Source organism: Zosterops lateralis (assembly GCF_965231275.1).
Source record: "Zosterops lateralis genome assembly, chromosome: 7".
Lineage (NCBI taxonomy): Eukaryota > Metazoa > Chordata > Aves > Passeriformes > Zosteropidae > Zosterops > Zosterops lateralis.
The window spans coordinates 31,594,449-31,611,071 of record NC_139767.1 but is presented as its reverse complement, the minus strand read 5'-3'; the positions used below and the strand labels follow the sequence as shown (position 1 = coordinate 31,611,071).

Here is a 16,623-nt window from a genome sequence, read left to right as displayed (position 1 = left end):
GCCCATGAGGATTGCCGATCCTAATTTAGATTATAGTTATAATTTTCTTTTTCCTTGCTGTTAATGTCACCCAAAGAAAATACAGTTTAACTAAGTTACTCCCTGTTTCGCTTGTCTGGATTTGGCAGAATCATGTCCTTATAGAAGAGAAGTTTAATGTAAATTATATTTTCTGTAGGCTTATCTTTTATTACCAATAAGTTAGCAGTGAATAGGAGCTGCTCCTTGCTGGTGGCTCATCCTATCTTTCCTGCTTCTGCCTGACAGCATTAGCACTTCCATTATTGTAACTCCAGTCCTCGCAATTATTGTAAAAGTACTTAAATAAACCCTGTACTTCGCTCAGCTTTAAATTTGCAATGAATATTTCTTTTTTTTTTTTTTGTTCGGGATGACTCCTTTATTACCAGATGTGGCTGAGGCTCTGAGAGCCCAGTTCCACAGTGCTGTGACATTTCTGGAGCTGTATGTGTCGGGCAGGGGAAGGACCTCACTGAGTGCCATGATCGGAGCTGGAACAGGCGCGTGAGTTCACTGCAGCCGTTCCACCCTCGGCTCTTCCCCTGTCACATCTCATCCACTCACTGGGGTCAGCCTGGTCAGCACTCACATGGGAAGCCTCCCTGGAAAACCAGGGCACAAACTGTGACCTCCCTGGAAAACCAAGTGTGGCCCTGGTTCCGTGCCTGAGGGGTTTTGGTTTTCTGAAACTCTTTTCTCAGGGAATTTTCTATAAACAGGAGAGATGTTTTTGTAACTGTGCCTTTGTTATTCATCCCTTTTCCTAGGAGGGACTTCTTCTTGATATACCTCTGGACTGACCAATTTGGTTGAAGAGGTTTGCCTTTGTTTCACCAATCAAATTGGTCTATGTAGAATAGTATAAAAGGGAGACACATCCCAAAAATAAAGGAGTCATTTTCAGCCTTCTGAATCTCAGTGTCTGTGTCATTGTGGTGTAAAGCAGCATCAACCAAGAGCTGAGGGAAGCCAGGCACAAACTGCATCTCTCTGCACAAACAGGACAGGAGAGGATAGTGTCAGGGTGGATGGAGCCCTTCTCCTCCCTGGAGATCATGGAGCTTAAGGTTTGCTGAAGCATTAACTTCAGTTTCAGATGCTGTTTCTAAGATAATTTTCCCATTCTTTTTGAATCTTGATTGTGTTCTTCATTAAAGACAAAATTACTTTGCATCATTAAAACAGTAAAATTACTATTTACCACTGAAAATATGTCCTGATTCTGTATAGCTTAGGTTTTGGCAAATGGATATATTTCAGCACAATTTAACTTCATTCAGAAGCTAATTTAAGTAATATCTTTGTTTGTTAGATGGAGATGTAAAGCCCTATATCTGACAGTTTCTGAATCTCAGGTTTCCAAATGACAATCAAACTTTGGGAAGCTGAAGTACACTGCTAGAGCTTTTGGCTTTGTTACATCAGTGTAAAGCAGCAATACAGAAAGAACAACTGAGAAAAATGGAGACTTTCATATACCTGTCATAGTTTTTATTGTGATGTTTGGTTGGAGGAGATGTGTTACCACATCAGGACGAGCATCAGCAATTGTTCAGAATTAGGGGATAGGTGGGGGCTTGTGGCTGAGCTGACTCCCCTGCCTCTGTCCTCCTGGATGGGGAGAAGCTGGAGCAGTGCAGTTCTTTGGTGGAGCCCTGAGCTGTCACTGTCACCCTTACGGGGTTTCTTTTGTCTGTTTTGGCAGTTGAATGAGTCAAACCTGATGGGAGAGTGAAGGAGAAATTGCAGTCTAAGGACAGTTCTGAATATGCAGAATTATTTAGCACATTTATGTTTTTCTTGGTCTAAATGGGCTTTCCTCAAACTGTTGTTTTTTAGAACAAGCTCCTGCAATATCTACCAGTGATACTGAGATTTTAAATGTATCTTTCTTCCATCCACACACTTACTACTTGTGTGCTTGGTTCCATCTGGAAAGGATATAATTGAATCCTTGTTTGGCTTCTTTAATTATTTCTTTGCAAAGTCCTTGGCTGGGAATTTTGCCACTTACAATACAAATATTCAAACCTAAGAGCATAAACTGTGCTTTCAAAGAGCATTTTTGTAAACCTTTTATCATTTGGAGGTTTTTCAAAAGAGAACATGAGACCTTCTCAATGAACATGTTTTAATATTTTAAATCCCCAGAGAAGATTTTGTTTCCTTGCAGGTTGGCTGTAGTTGCTAATTAACTTTGTTAATTAATCATGCTATAGGGATGAAACATGCTTGATTAAAAATAAATAAAATCATATAGCAACAAAGCGATGCTACTGTTTTTTCCTATTTAAAAGCAAAGATTAAAAAATGAGATTGACTTTGAAGCTGCATGTCAAATGTTCTTTGCATTTGAAACATGTGAAAGGCTAAAGCAGCTAAAAGCTGATTATTTTTGCAGCTCAGTCATAGTAAAATGTTCATTCAGTTGTTACACCATGTTAAAAATGGGGGCTGAGAGTAGTCGCTGAAGGTGCTGCCTTAATCAGAACTGACTGAGATGTTGGATAATAACCAGAGGGTTTATTTGGTCATCCTAAGACATGAAGGTCCTTGTTTTTTCCTGTCATCTATCGCATATGGAAACTTCCAACACTGCAAATTCATTTTAAATGCTGTTGGCTTTTAGAGGGAGTCTGACCACGTTCCTTGCCCTTCACAGTGGGGTGTGTTTGTGTAGAGGTGGTGGGAAATGGTTCACCACGGGCAGTGGGCCAAGTGCATCACTGACGGAGCTCCCTGGAACAGTCCCAGGGATGCCTGTGGTCCTCAGGCACGCTGAGCTCCTGCCCCAAGTCCTGCCCAGAGGAAGGTGACCATATCTGCATGGTCTGGCTGTGAGGCCACAGCTCCTTCACCTGGGCAATGCAGCTGGGAGGGAGGAAGCAGGAGCGCAGTTTGCCTGCCTCAAAACTGACTATTTGTGGATGCTCTTGGAACAGATGGCTCTTCTGTACCCACTATGGCACTTTTTTTACCCTCTCCTACATGATAGTCAGGTTTCTTTTTCATTTTCTGCTATTGAAAAGTGGTTCTGTTTCTAAAAAAGTTTGAGAATGCCAGTCTTTGCTGTCCTTCACTGGGAAAATTGCTAAGAAAACCCTTTGGGAACGACAGCTGGGGATCCTCAGCCAGAGGGAAGACCTGGCATTGTTGGAGGAGCCTTCTTTGTGAATGGATCTTGAGTGAAACTTATTCTAATGAAATTCCAGAAATGTGTAACTGATTCCATGCTGGAGTTAACATGGAGAAAGGGAAGTAGGAGTATTCTTGATGTAGGAGGCACAGCTAAATAAATCTCTCCAGACCACTGGCAGGAAGTGGATGGAGGAGTGGTTTGTGGAGGGGTTTGTTTGTTTATTCTCCCCCCACCCCCCGCATATTTTCTCATAAAATATCTTTAGGCATTTGTTTTGCCATTAAAAGGTCAAAACCTCCTCAAAGGGAATACTTGCTTTTTCCACTAGAACATATTAGGGCACTGAAGCAGTGCAAAAATGCGAGGGACTATTTCCAGCAAGATGAACTAAATCCTTAAAATAGGATTAACCAGTTTTATAATTTGCCTGTGATAGTATCTGAGCAAGGAAAGAGGGGAGTGGTGTGTGCCTTTCAGAAGATGTGTTTAGGACACCTGTATTAAGGCTCTCAAGGCTGGACTAATGCCACTTCTCAATTTTCCATAATTTTTCACATGTGCCAGAAAAAGTCTTGATATCATGCTGGAGAACACAAAATTTCTACAGTGATGTGGCTGTATCTTCTTCAACTTTTGCTGATACTCAGTGTTTTCAGCACCATCCCTGTTAACAGATCAGGATTTTGGCAATGCCTGGTGCTAATCTGATACCCACCATTGTTGGCTGCATGGGGAATGCTGAGTGGGACAGCGAGCACATGGGGACTGGTGACCAGTACAGACTCAGCTTAAATACCCCACCTTCTGCTGGAACGGAGAGGGGGGACTGGTGCAGTGACCCAGGAAAACTCTGAGCTGTGCCTGAGTGACAGGAGTGCTGTCATTCCACAGGAATTAGGCAGGCACGTGCAGATTTTCCTCATCAGGAATGGTTCCTGAGAAATAGTTTAAAGGCTACTTTTTTTTCTGCAAGTTTGGGAATAAAATACCACAGAGCAGTTAGTTTTCCATGCTGGATGAGAGTGACCCAGTCAATGATAGCATTTTCAGAGCCTGGATCCTACTTCTGCCCTGGCTTGGCACCTTTGAAGGTTTTTGGGGGATGGAGTTTCTCCAGGCCATGCAATGGGAAATTATCTTTCCTTTTCTATGTATGCTAATCACTACTTTTCATTCCTTTCTTACAACTTTTCAGTGTACTTGAAAACTCGTGTTGTGGTTGCCAAATCCTTAATTAAACAAATTAATTATTAGTTGAGTTGAGCCAAACGTTTGTGTAAGGATCTTATATGAAAAAAGGCTAATTAAAAAAAAATCTAATAATTAAGTAGATGCAAAATGCATCACAGTGTGTTTATATATAAAATAGATGGTTTTAGTTTCAATTTTATGCATATATTTATTGATGATGCAACAGCCTTCTGGCATGTGTTAATATCGTGCAGAATAAAGCTGATGTGCAGGGCTATAGGAAAATAAATTACACAATCAGATTTGCACAGTCTGTTTCCATATCACCAGCATGATGAGCTACTTTGTTGTTTGAATGAAGCAAATGATGTTTGGATTCAGCCGATTTATTGACAGCTCTGTCAAACTGCCATGAAATGAAACAATAACGCAGCCAGTAAATACTCCAGGGGAACACGGGGAGGGGAGCAGGGTTACTCCAGCGATGTGCAGGAATGCTGCCCCGATGGGGAAGCCAGAGGGGAATGAACTGCTATTGATGGGCTTTTCTTTCCTCAGGGAGAAGCTGTGTGTGGCTCGGCTGCAGAGGGAAGTTGCCCAGAGTAAGAGCGAAGGAGCCATGGTAAGCTCTGCCTACTCCCTGCTTTGAGGTTCTTGTGGGTTCTTGTCTGCCTCAGGCATGTTTGGTCTGGTTGGAGGTGGTCACCAGAGCATCCAGGCTGTCTTGGACACAACAAAGGGTTGGCAGTGATGTGTTCATAAAAACTCAAGGCTTGGCTTCCTTGGAAAAGCCGTGGTAGGGGAAAGCTGCTTCGTTTTTCTGCTGATGGTCCTCCCTGGAACTAGAAGCAAGGCAAGCACAGAAAGGCAGTGTCAGATCAAAAAGCAGTATATTTAGCAGCCTGTTAAATCTTAGCCAACTACAGAAAAATGAAAGAACACAAGCATGGAAGCTTAAAAAAGCACCTCAATCTGATAATTTTGTAAATCATGTAATGCTCCTTGTATCTTCATTTTTCATGTACCAATTCATAAGATTAGCCTTGTGAGCAAAAGATAAAATGGCAGATTTTTGGTTGACCGCAAACCTCAATTTATGGAGTGCCTTATCTTTTCAAAACAATTTTCTTCAGGAGCCAACATGTGCTGAGTGTGCTTAATTACTTCATATCTGAGGAACTGTTCCCATCTGTTAAGGAGTTTGTTTGTCCCTATCTTCAGATAAAGTGTCTTAAACTTCCATGGGATAAAACAGACCTGTTCAAAAACCTTAAAACACAAACTATCCCCTTGAACATATGTGGATGTGCCACTGATCTGAGTGAGTTGCACAGTTGGCTGTGGAAGACTTTGGTGGTCCCAAGTTTGTTTAACTTAGTGGGGAGCAGCTGTAGAAGGTCTCTGGGGAGGGGATGCTCTGTGAACTGTGTGATGCCGGGTCCTTATAATCCCACCTGCCTCCAGTGAGTGTCATTTATAAACCCTTAGTGATTAATACCGTGAGGTAAGATTTGGAGGGACCTAAGTGACAGGTGGGAGAAACCAGCTCTGAGTTTATTGCTTTTACCAGAGCCCCAGATGTGCCCAGCTCAGCTGTGGGAGCCACTGTCCTCTCCCATCCCTGCTCCACCCCAATGTTCCTGCCCTTGGGGTCTGCAGCGTGGCTGGCTTGGCCACAAGGAGACTTGGAGATAGGATTTAAGCAGTTGGGAAGCCTGGGCCGTGAGTAATGTGTGTGAATGGGCACAAAAGTCCTGGAGGAACTGAGGAACAAACTTTTATCAGGTAAAGTTGCAATCCAAGAGTATGTGACTCAGATAAAACTCCTGCTGCCTCCAGGAGGAATTTTGCCCGAGGAAGAATGGCAAAGATCAGGCATTGGATTTGCAATTGCATTTTAGTTTTCAGTGTGAATAAATGTCAAAATCTGGGAAGAGCTGTTTACTCTATTTGAAATATTTCCTTTATTTTTTTTTTAAACTAGCATTCCCTTGGAGGCATAGCAGTAATATAATATATTGAGTGTAAAATATACTTAGTGGGATAATCCAAGACTGTATGAAATGAGCAATACTGATTAACCTTCCAGAGCTGGTAAGGCTTTTGGTATGTGCACCCACGTTGTGATCTCCACTCTTGCCTGTCAGACACTTCTTATGCCTTTCACTGTGGGTTTGTGGATCACTTCTCCCTGCTAACCAGGGTGTAATTTTGTATAATTTGTTGAGAGGCCAAGTGTTGTAACCCATTAGGAGCTGACAGGTAGCTCTCTGGGGGTGCAGTCTTCCCCCAAGGTAAATACTGGGTAGTTTTTTCCCTCTTCCCTGAGGGGTTATATGCACAATTATCCTGCAACCAGAGCCTGGAGCGAGTGTGCCTGTAGAGACGATTGCTTTGAAGCAGTTGATGTATGGAAAGTTCTTTGTGTCTCAGAGCTCAGAGCTAGTGATTTTAATATGAAACACAGCAGTCATTAATTAACATTAATGAACTTGCAGGGCTGTGAGCAGTGTGAGAGCAGCAAGGGTCCAGGGCTGGAGTATTTGAACCCAGGGGAGGGCAGGGATTAGGAAAGTCGTGTAGCTCTGTTCCCAGGGCGAGCAGCCGGCTGTGCATCCTGGGCTTGGAGCGAGTACTTGACAAACACAACGAAATTTCGGCGAGAAATTCTGAGCCAGCAAAGCCTTTGGCAAGCGGCAGGGCTCCTGCCAGCAGCCTGCCTGCAGGGTGCCCAGCCCATGTGCTGCTCTTTTTGGTGTGATGGACATCCCCCAGGGCCAGCAGGGCCACCAGCCAGCCACAGGGCGCCCCAGGGCCTGGCTCTGCTGTCACCGGCTGGGACTGGGGATCAAAGCAATGGCACCCCCACAGCCTCCCTGCCAGTGACAGGACACAGCTTTATTTAATCACTAATTAGCTAATCGCCTTTCCTCGCTCCCCTTTTCTTTTTGTTTGTTGTGCTGGTTAGATTGGCATGAAGGTTTTCAGGGAACCAGCTCCTGCGTTTGGAAAGGGCACAGGTGACAGCACATGGCACTTTTGGTGGCACCTCCAGTGCCTTGCTCGGTCTGGTGAAGAGCATTTCTAGCAGTGTGAAGCAAGGCAGGGAGCACAGGGAGCTGCCCTGTGTCCTGGGAGCTGTGCAAGGCATCACACAAACCTTTGAGAGGATGGCACCTCATGTAATACCCGCTAGTGTTTTCTGCTTCTTTAAAAAAAAAACAAAAACTGTTTGGGTTTTACTGTCACAGGTAACGAGAGTAAGAGGTGACCACTTCATGTAAAACACGTTCATTGTAAGGGTGAGCAGAGTCAAGAGAGCAGTGTGCCCTGTCCCTGTGTGTGTTGGAAGGATGTGGTGCAGTGGGTTTTCCCTGTCCTTCCCACTCGGGTTCACCCAGCACCCAGGAACCACTGCAAGGTGCACACAAACATAGAACCAATGACTAATAGACACAAAGCACGTGCTGTAGAAGCGACTTACACTGTGGTGTCTGCGCTGAAGAAGTGGGTCTGTGCATCTATAAACATCTGGTGAGTGATGATGAAATGGATGTGTACAAGGAGAGGTTTTTTCTGAGGCTGAAGATCAGCCAGTGTGTGCTGTGTGGTACCAATTTGTGCTTCCCAAAAGAACTGGGCTTTTGAGATGTCCCAGACTTACAGTTTTCTTGCCTGACTTTTTACTGGAAGGTACTACAGAAGATGAAATGAAGACACTTAATTTCAAGATAATTTTTTGTCACCAAAACCATGCAAGTAATCTTGTAATATGTTTTTTTCCATATGTTTGTATGGAAAATGTGATACCTCATATATTGGATTATACAGATTTATGACTTACTTTAATTGTGAACCGAATAATTCAGGCTTAAATACCTGAAGTTAGTTTATTTTATGAACCACCATCAGTAAATATTAATTGTTCACTATCAAAATGGGGAATTACTGCCTATCCATCCCTTGAAAGTTCCAGCAGCACTGAGGATTGTTGTTTGACTCTTCCTGTCACTCACAGTCTTTAATTTCATAGGTGCATGTTCACAATTTTCTTAGTCATGTCTCTTCTGACTCATCAAGGATGACTCTTTGTAAAGGAAATGGAGATGATCAGTTCATCTGTGTACCCTTTTCACTGCGTGTGATGGGGACTGTGCAGGTGTCTGTAGTGACAGAGATCCCATTATTAAAATAAGCAGCTTTCAAAGCAGATCACAAGTTTATTTCAAAACACACTGAAGACTGAAAAGCACGTTAGTCATCAAAGTATTTTTTATGTCTTTGAAGTGCATGAATTTGCACCTTTGGACACAAAACATGAGGAAACAGGAAAAGTGTTCATTTTTACAAAATTTTCTTAACAGTGAACAGTGCCAGGTTAGAAAAAAATATGAGAAAAGTGTTGCCACACTTTAACTGTAGAGTTCTTGTGGCAGAGTAAATGTTGTTTTAGCAGAAACTAGTTCAAAAGCCTAAAATGAACCAAAAGTATGTACAATGTTTTTAGTATATGTTAAAGTATATACATTATGTTTTTATAACTTGGATAAGTTTAATAATTACCCAGAAAAAATTACAGGTTTTTATTTGATACCTTTATTTCTATCTGTGCTATACAGTTTTGTTAGTTTGTTCTTTCCATCTGCGTTCTTTAGTTGGACTCTGTTTTTCCATTAGTTCAGTGGCCTGTAACCTACATGAAAGAAATTGTACCACTCTGGCAATTTATCTGTGAAGGTTAAAGTGGGATGATATTGCCTTTTATATCTCCATGGGTTTTGCTTAGGGTGGGCCCTAGGCTCTGATTTATCATGTGTCCTGCTGTGTCTTTAAGTGATGCAAAGTGATTATCATGGGCTCTTCCTGGTACCCGTCCATTCCACACCTGCACCCTTTTGTTGAAAACACACCATGTTAAGTGAATGTGAGGTCCCCACTGAATAGGTTTCCACCCTCCAGTAATCCTTCTGCATTAGATTGATTTATGAATGTATCAGATTCTTTGTTAGCATGTAAACCACTAATTAATTTAAAGCTCTCTGTGGAAAAATTAAAGCCCTGGTTAAGGCTTTCAACAGGCTCAGATGGTGCTAATAATGGAAAAACAAGTTATATTAATGAGTTTTGATGCGATCAGCACAATTCTTGCTTTATAAACAGTTTTTGCAGTAAAACAGTGGAGACTGCAAGTTTTTAAATAAAGAGTGGGAGAAATAAAAAAGAAAAGATATAAAAAAACTCGCAGCGTCAGTAACATGTCCCATTATTGTAAAGAACTGAGTCACTTCTGCTTGTTACAACTTTCTTAAATGTGATGGGTTTAGATATATGTAACAGCCTCGTCAAAAACCACGGGAAGTGCAAACCACTCTTGTTTCCAGATTGAATCAGAAGTTGTAATCAGCTTTGAAAAGATCTGCCTCTCCTCATCAAGCGCTGCCAAACTGGAGAGTTCACATGGAGATGGATGTGTTGAAGTGCAGAGAAAGGTCTTGACTGAAATTGCAGTAAAGTCAATTGAAAGTTTGACTCTGTTCTCAGCTTTCCCAAATTCCCAGGGGGCTTGTATGTAGTTCCAGTCTTTTGCTCTTTGCTCAAGTTCAGGCTTTTAGCGTGGGTGCTAGTAGTTTTTGGTGAGAAGAAAGAGATCATACCGCAGTTTGATGGTGCTTTGTTGAGCTGAGCGAAATGAAGACGGAAAGCAAAATCTTTTTTTTTTTTTTTTTTTTTTTTTTTTTTTTTTAATTCCTTGTAGGAAGCTTAAAATACACAGTTAGAGAGACAGCCCATGATTGTAGGAGATTGTGCCTCTCCTGGGAGCTGCATTTACCTCTCCTGGTGCTCAGCTCTTGCAGGGCACTGACACCCAGGCCACCTCCCTGACCCTGTGGTCAGCTCTGCAGCTGATGTTAATGCTGCCCCATTCATCAGCTACCAGGGTCAGTGTGTCACAGCCCCAGCTCCCAACATCTGCACTATGGACCAGGATTTTAGGGAGCAGGGGAAATGCTGAGGTTGCTCTCCAGCCAGGGTGTTAGAGATGGCAGAACAATGTCCTGCCACGAGTGCAGAGGCAGGACACTGTCACCAGCACGATGAATCCCTGCCATCCCCTCTGGCCGTGGGGAAGGTTGCTGTTGCAGAAGCACCCTGGTCTTTTAAAAAGAGAGGATATTCAGTAATAAACAAAGTGTTAAAGATGAGCTATGAAAGGCTAAATGTTCTTTCCCACCTTCTGGGTCCTTACGTTCTATGGAAGCATCTATCTGTGCTTTGGTTGGAAAGTAGCAGAGAGAGGCAAAGAAGCTGTTTTAAAATGTCTCATTGAATATTAAATATCCTAGGCCAGAAAGAAGCAATCTGACCCTTGTGCTGCCCTCTGTGAAGCTGTGTTTTTATGCACAGATAGCCCTGATGTCTGGCTCCTTTCTCTGAGAAACTTCATCATACAGCCCTCATGGAAACCCAGTGACATTAGTAGCAGCTTTAGCATCAATAATGATTATCGAAATTCTTTACAAGCCTGGTTTAATGCTCCTGGACCTCATTAGTTTTTCATACTTCATTAGGCCAGATGTCCTCATGCACAGCTTTGCAGTTTTATCATCAGTGGTTTTAAAATAAAACCTTATGTCCTGGATACCTTTTGTTGTTTGCTTCGAGCAAATACGTGGATATTCTGAACTCCTGTATTTTAAAGCTTTTATTGAATCCAGGTATTCTCTATGATTTGAGTTGCTGACACTTTCAGCAATCATTTTCCAAGGAGAGCCTGACTGTCCCTGCTCGGAGCTGGCCGCCCTTCCAAGCGTGGGCTGCTGTGGGGCGGTGAATGAATTCCAGAGGCGGGTTTATCCAGCGGGCTCCATCCACGGGGCAATGATTCCCCAGGATTTCCCGGCAGCGCTCCCCGCTCCGCCCAGCAGAGGGCGCTGCAGGCACGGGAAAGGCGCCCCTGGAATTCCCGCTTGGAATTCTCGCCATTCCAAAGGCTGCGATGCGCCACCCGCAGCTCCCGTGGCTTTTACCGTAATCACCGGCACGGAAAGACCAGCGCTGGATATCCAGAGGAGCAGAAATAAGATTTTTTTTCCCCTCAGCTGGAACTCACCGAAGTGGTGTCTCTCTCTTCAGCAAGTATTTAGTCAACGTAAAAAAAAAAAAAAATAAAGTCAAACAGAATTATGTAAAAATCACTGAGCACAGAAAAAAAAAATACATCAAAATGCATTTATATAAGGCCTGAAAGTAAAACAGAGGCAATCTGTAGAAAGCATGTCATATTGGCTAAAGTGCCCTGCAGCAGAAATTGCCATTTCTAGATAACAAAGGCAGGGATGTGCAAGCCCTGGAAGGGCAAGGGGACTCTCCCAGCATCCATGGGGGTGTGCAATATCGCAGTGGCACTTGGCTCCAGCGTGAAGCAAATCCTGCTTTATGACTGGAAGCAGATGGAACCTGCTCCAGGCAATACCTCGCTGCCTAATGGGAGTGATGCGCCCATGCACTAATAACAGTGAATTGCACACATTTTCATATCAAAGGTTAAGCTCTGCAATCCTGAGCTCCTCCAGGCAATGGCAGGAGTTGACTCGAGTAAGCCACACTCTCGCTGGATTAATATTTTTGTGAGAGTTGACCTGAATAGGGCCACCAATCTGCACACTGAAAAGGCAGGACATTTCTGGTCTGGTTTGAGCTCATGCAAAAAAAGGGGATCTCAGGTAGGGCTGAATTAGTCACAACATCTAAGGATGAGGAAGAGGAAAGGTGAATGTGTGCACTGGGCCAACAGTTTTAATTTTATGCAAACTAGAAAGGTAAATTTATACAGATGAATGGTAGTGAAACTGCTGTGGTATACTTGGTGTTGTAACTTTGTTCTTGAAGCACTTGGGGAAATTAGTGGGTTGCAAGAAGTAAAGTTGCTAGATTTTTGTTGGGCTTGGTTTGTTTGGTTTATTTTTTGGTGGCCAGTAGTTAAACTAGTACTGTAGAATTTATAATACCAGCAATTGCTTCTGTAAAAGATGTGTTTCCATTGTTAATGTGGGGAACAGAGAAAAATCATTAATTTATCTTCTTAAGACTTCCTTTATTAATTTTTTTTTAATTAAAGTTTTTGATTTATTTTTTTTCCCCTGCATGAGGCAAAGAAAGTTACCAGGAAGGAGAAAAAGTTCCTGTATAAGGAAGGACAAAATTTATATACCAAGGCTTGCTTAGTTGTGCTGCTTCTATTAATTTCCCATTTATTTAAATTCTTGGAGCTTGTTCTGTGAAGTCAGTGCTGACCCTTGGAACGAGTCAGCCCAAGCAGTGCTTTCAATTGCATGTGAGTGTACAAACTCCTTACTGCAACAAGTCTTTGTTCAGCATCTTGCCCATGGAGCCCTGATCCATAACTGCTCCACAGCACCAAGAGTGCAGGGTAATGTTCTGCTGGCTTGTCAGCCCCCTCTGGGCAGTGACACAACATAAGTATACAGAAAATAATCTGCTGAGGGTGTAAAAGAGAGACAGCAGAAACTGGGAAAAACTCTTAGTGCATTTCTGACCGCTGAACACTTTGCAGGTAGACGGGGAAACTATTTACAGCTCATCTGAAAAAGATTTGGACTTTGTATTTTGGACAGTATTCTTTGTGCCATTAAGTCTCATAAGCTTTTTTTGGTGTGGGTTTTTTTTTTTTTTTTTTTTTTTTTTTTTTTTTTTTTTTTTTCTCTTGGCAGAGCATAATTGCATCTCTCTGCAATTTCTTTTAAAAGAATTATTAAAATGTAGCAAGGAAGTAATGTCTTCCTTTACAAAACCTATTTAGCTTTGTACAGATTCGTATAATCTGGGCAACTGTGATTCTTCCTGTCCTTTCCCTCCCAAGTCCAGTTCTCATAAACTTTAATTCAGTTTTTGCTTTGTCAGGAATTTGCTTTTGCATACTTTCTGTTTGTTTTGGCTCCGTGTCCGTTGCATTGTGATAAGGCATCTTTTGATATTCCACGGGATCTTTCATAATGAAGATCTCATGACACAGTTTTCCAAGTCTGGAACTAGTGATCAGACTTGCTTGCATGTCCTGCAAGAGGAGACTGTCTAGACTGTGGGAATGACTGTGATGTTTGGATTGTGTTATTTCCATACCGCTTGGCATGATGCACTCTCTAGTTAGTCTGGAAATTAATGAAAGTGCCAGGCCTGGTACAGGGCCTTACCTGGCTGTGAAGTGGCTTTTCTTCCTTCTCCAAACTACATGGAAAAGTTGTGCCTTCCGTGTAGCACCTTGCCGTGTGACTGTAAATAGCCAGGTGTTTAAAACCCCTCCCCACTACATTCATTAATGGTCATGTTCTTTAACTTTGGTGTCCTACAAGACCTGTAATTACCTTTGCCACTTAAATCCTTTATAATCTTGGAAAAAAAAATTAATTTCTAAATACCTAATTTGTAAAACAAGCTTTGTTCTGACTCTTCTGCTCTTTGTCTGTGTAAGTAGTGAACTCTTTGGGGAAGAGGAAGGGTCTTATAAATATTACTGATTTATGCTTGGACCCTAGAGTGGTGGTGTGCCATGAACACTCACAGCCCAGGGCCTTGGGATGAATAGTGAGAGGGGATTCGGCTCAGTGTGCATGTTCACACAACTGTCATTGTGTAATTACATCTTTATGATGCACATTTGTGATTGGCATCCACGGTGACACTGCTTATTTAGAAATACTTTCTGAGCGTTGGGGAAAAATCATTATCTCTTGGGAACATCCTGTTCCTGGTGGTAAGTATTAAAAAGTGCCCTGTGGCAGTGGCTGGCACAGTTTTCCATTTAAGAAACTTTTTCCATGGATGTCTCTAGAGAAGCAGGTCAGAATTTCCAGGTGCTTGTTGGAAATCTTGAGTTTTGAACTACTTCCTGATGTCATTCATAATTAAACACCTCAAAAGAGAAAACTTGTGATGCAGGAGATATCGTCAGAAAATAAGTGCACTAAGTGAGAAGTTGAAAATTAGTTTCATACTTAAACTAGACTTCGAGAGTTGCCAGCTCTCATAGTCTAAAGGCAGGTTCCCAGTGTCTTCCATCAGTGGATAAGGGAAACCTGTTCACAAATAGGTGGGAGGAGATAAGTGGAAGTCAAGGTGTGAAGACTGCATGTGATCTAGCACACATCAGAAGGAAGAGCTTGAGAAGGAACATGAGCAGGTGAGCAGAAATACTCTTGTGAACCGCAAGAAACAAGAGTATCAGCTCTGGAAATGTGTTTAATGTGTAAAGGGAGACAGGAAGGAGAATATTTTCTTAATTTTTCTCTCTCTGTGTAGCTACTGGCTTACAGCTCAATGCCTGGGCAGGAGCAGGACCAGCAGTGGCATTGGTGTCCATAAAGCCACAGCAGCTGAGCTGAACCAAACCCTTGTGCACCTGATTCCCAGGAACCCAGCTCTGCTTGAGTAGTCATTTGCAGTGTGGGTGGCTCTTCTCAGCCCCATTTAGACAAGTTTGTTCATAATTCTCCTGTGTTGAATTTGATGTCAAACTTGATGGCTTGAGTGAGTGAGTGAGGAGTTGTTTGTTTTAGTAACATATTGCAGGAGTCCCCAGAAGCACTGGGGAAGAGCAAATTTCCTGTTCTGCAGATGCGCAGCAGAATTTATTTCTTGCCAAAACTTAAGGACAATATAAGTATAAAGAGTTTGCTAACCCCCTCTTCATACTCCTTGTGCCCAGTGGGCTGTACCCAAGCTGATTCAGGATGCCTCTAAAGGCTCACTGGGCTGCCCTGGTTCAGGGCAAAGGGGTCACTCTCCTGCTTTTAAAGTTTCTGCCCCAGTGAAAGACAATGGAGCTTCGTGGGGAAATGATCTGAAAATTTAGTGTGCTAGTCAAAACGTACTAAAAAATTCAGAATGACTCTCCTGACTCCTGTTACAGTGCTCTACATGGTATAAAATGTTCATGGAAAGTCCTGAGTTTTAATTATGTGATTATGTGTTTTATTGTGCAGGAGCAGAACTTCTGCTCAGTCTAATAGGTGCTGATTTTTTTCAACTAAGTGCTGAAGGTGGAAGTGGCAGAAGAGGGTAGAGCTGTGCTTCTTGGTTCTCGTAGTTAGTATTTTCTGTATGAAATACTGCTTACTTTATTCTCTTCAAGAATATCAAGCTAACACTTAAAATTGTCAACACTCACTATTAAGTTGAAAAAAAGCCAGATTGTTTTTTTATGTCTTAAATGAGATGTGTATGTGACTATGTGCAATTAATAGATGAGATAAAATAGGGTTAAATCCAATAAAACAGGTATATCCTTCATAAAAAGATTAATGTAGTAATGAAGACCAGAGGAGTAAGTGTCAGAGTTTTTATATCTGTTTCTGACCTTCAGCTGTATAAGTGTATGCAAGCTACTGGTTCTAGTAAGAAAGGGGAGTAAAGGAGTAGAGCCTCTAAAGGCTGGCACTTCAAGTTGAGCTGAAAGTGGTCTCTGGAAACACAAACAGAAATTCAAATGGACCTATTACTGAAAAGTGATAGTGCAAAATTTTATCAAGTGGAGATAAAGTCTTTTAGTTATTTCATTTTGACCAGTGAATGAATTAAAAACTGCATGAAAAAATGTTACTTTATTTTTTCATGTTCCGCCAGGTACCAGATTTCAAAACTCAGGCTGGCCCCTGAAAGTTGAGTCAGTTCTTGTGAGTGTGCTGTCAGCACTAATAAAGATTTTGTAGTGGCAGCTCTGTTAAAAATACTGTAGATGTGCCAGCTAACAGAAAAACCACAGCATTCCCCTAGTGCCTATGGCAATGCCTGCAGTGCTAGAGGGGTAAATATGGGGTAAATATGGAAAACATTTGTCAGAAAACTAAAGCAGTAGGACTCTGGAATCCATGCAAGGAACAGCTGAGTAAATAAGGTACTTTTTTTGCAATTACTTACCAACCATAAGTGGACTCTACAAGTGGACACAAAAAACCTGTAATAAGATCTGACATGTTCATGAGGAATGCTGTAAAGAGCCTGAGGAAAAGAAATGCTGTATGGAAAGGTAGCAGCAAAGTCTATGATGCCAGAGGTGTTGAATGTGCCAGCTGAGAAAGGCAAATAGGAGAGTGTGTGTGAAAATTAAAATTTTGGTATGTCCCAGATCTGTGGGGGTCTGATGGCACTGCAGACTGTTCTGAGCCACATCTCATGACTAGCATGGTTAAGTTCTACTTCTGTCAGCCTCATAATTTTTATTTAACCTTAGATCTATTTCAGTTAACTCCTTGACA

At 42.2% G+C, this 16,623-nt stretch overlaps 1 protein-coding gene across 7 annotated transcripts in view; it reads left to right on the top strand.

The window, feature by feature from the left end:
• Nucleotides 1-16,623, top strand: part of NCKAP5 (NCK associated protein 5) — a 417,071-nt gene that overhangs the window by 215,379 nt on the left and 185,069 nt on the right. For all 7 annotated transcript variants that reach the window (XM_083865018.1, XM_083865017.1, XM_083865019.1 and 4 more), the window contains one exon: nt 4,914-4,973. In XM_083865018.1, the coding sequence (XP_083721144.1) occupies nt 4,914-4,973 (60 nt within the window). The remainder of the gene's footprint in view (nt 1-4,913; nt 4,974-16,623) is intronic.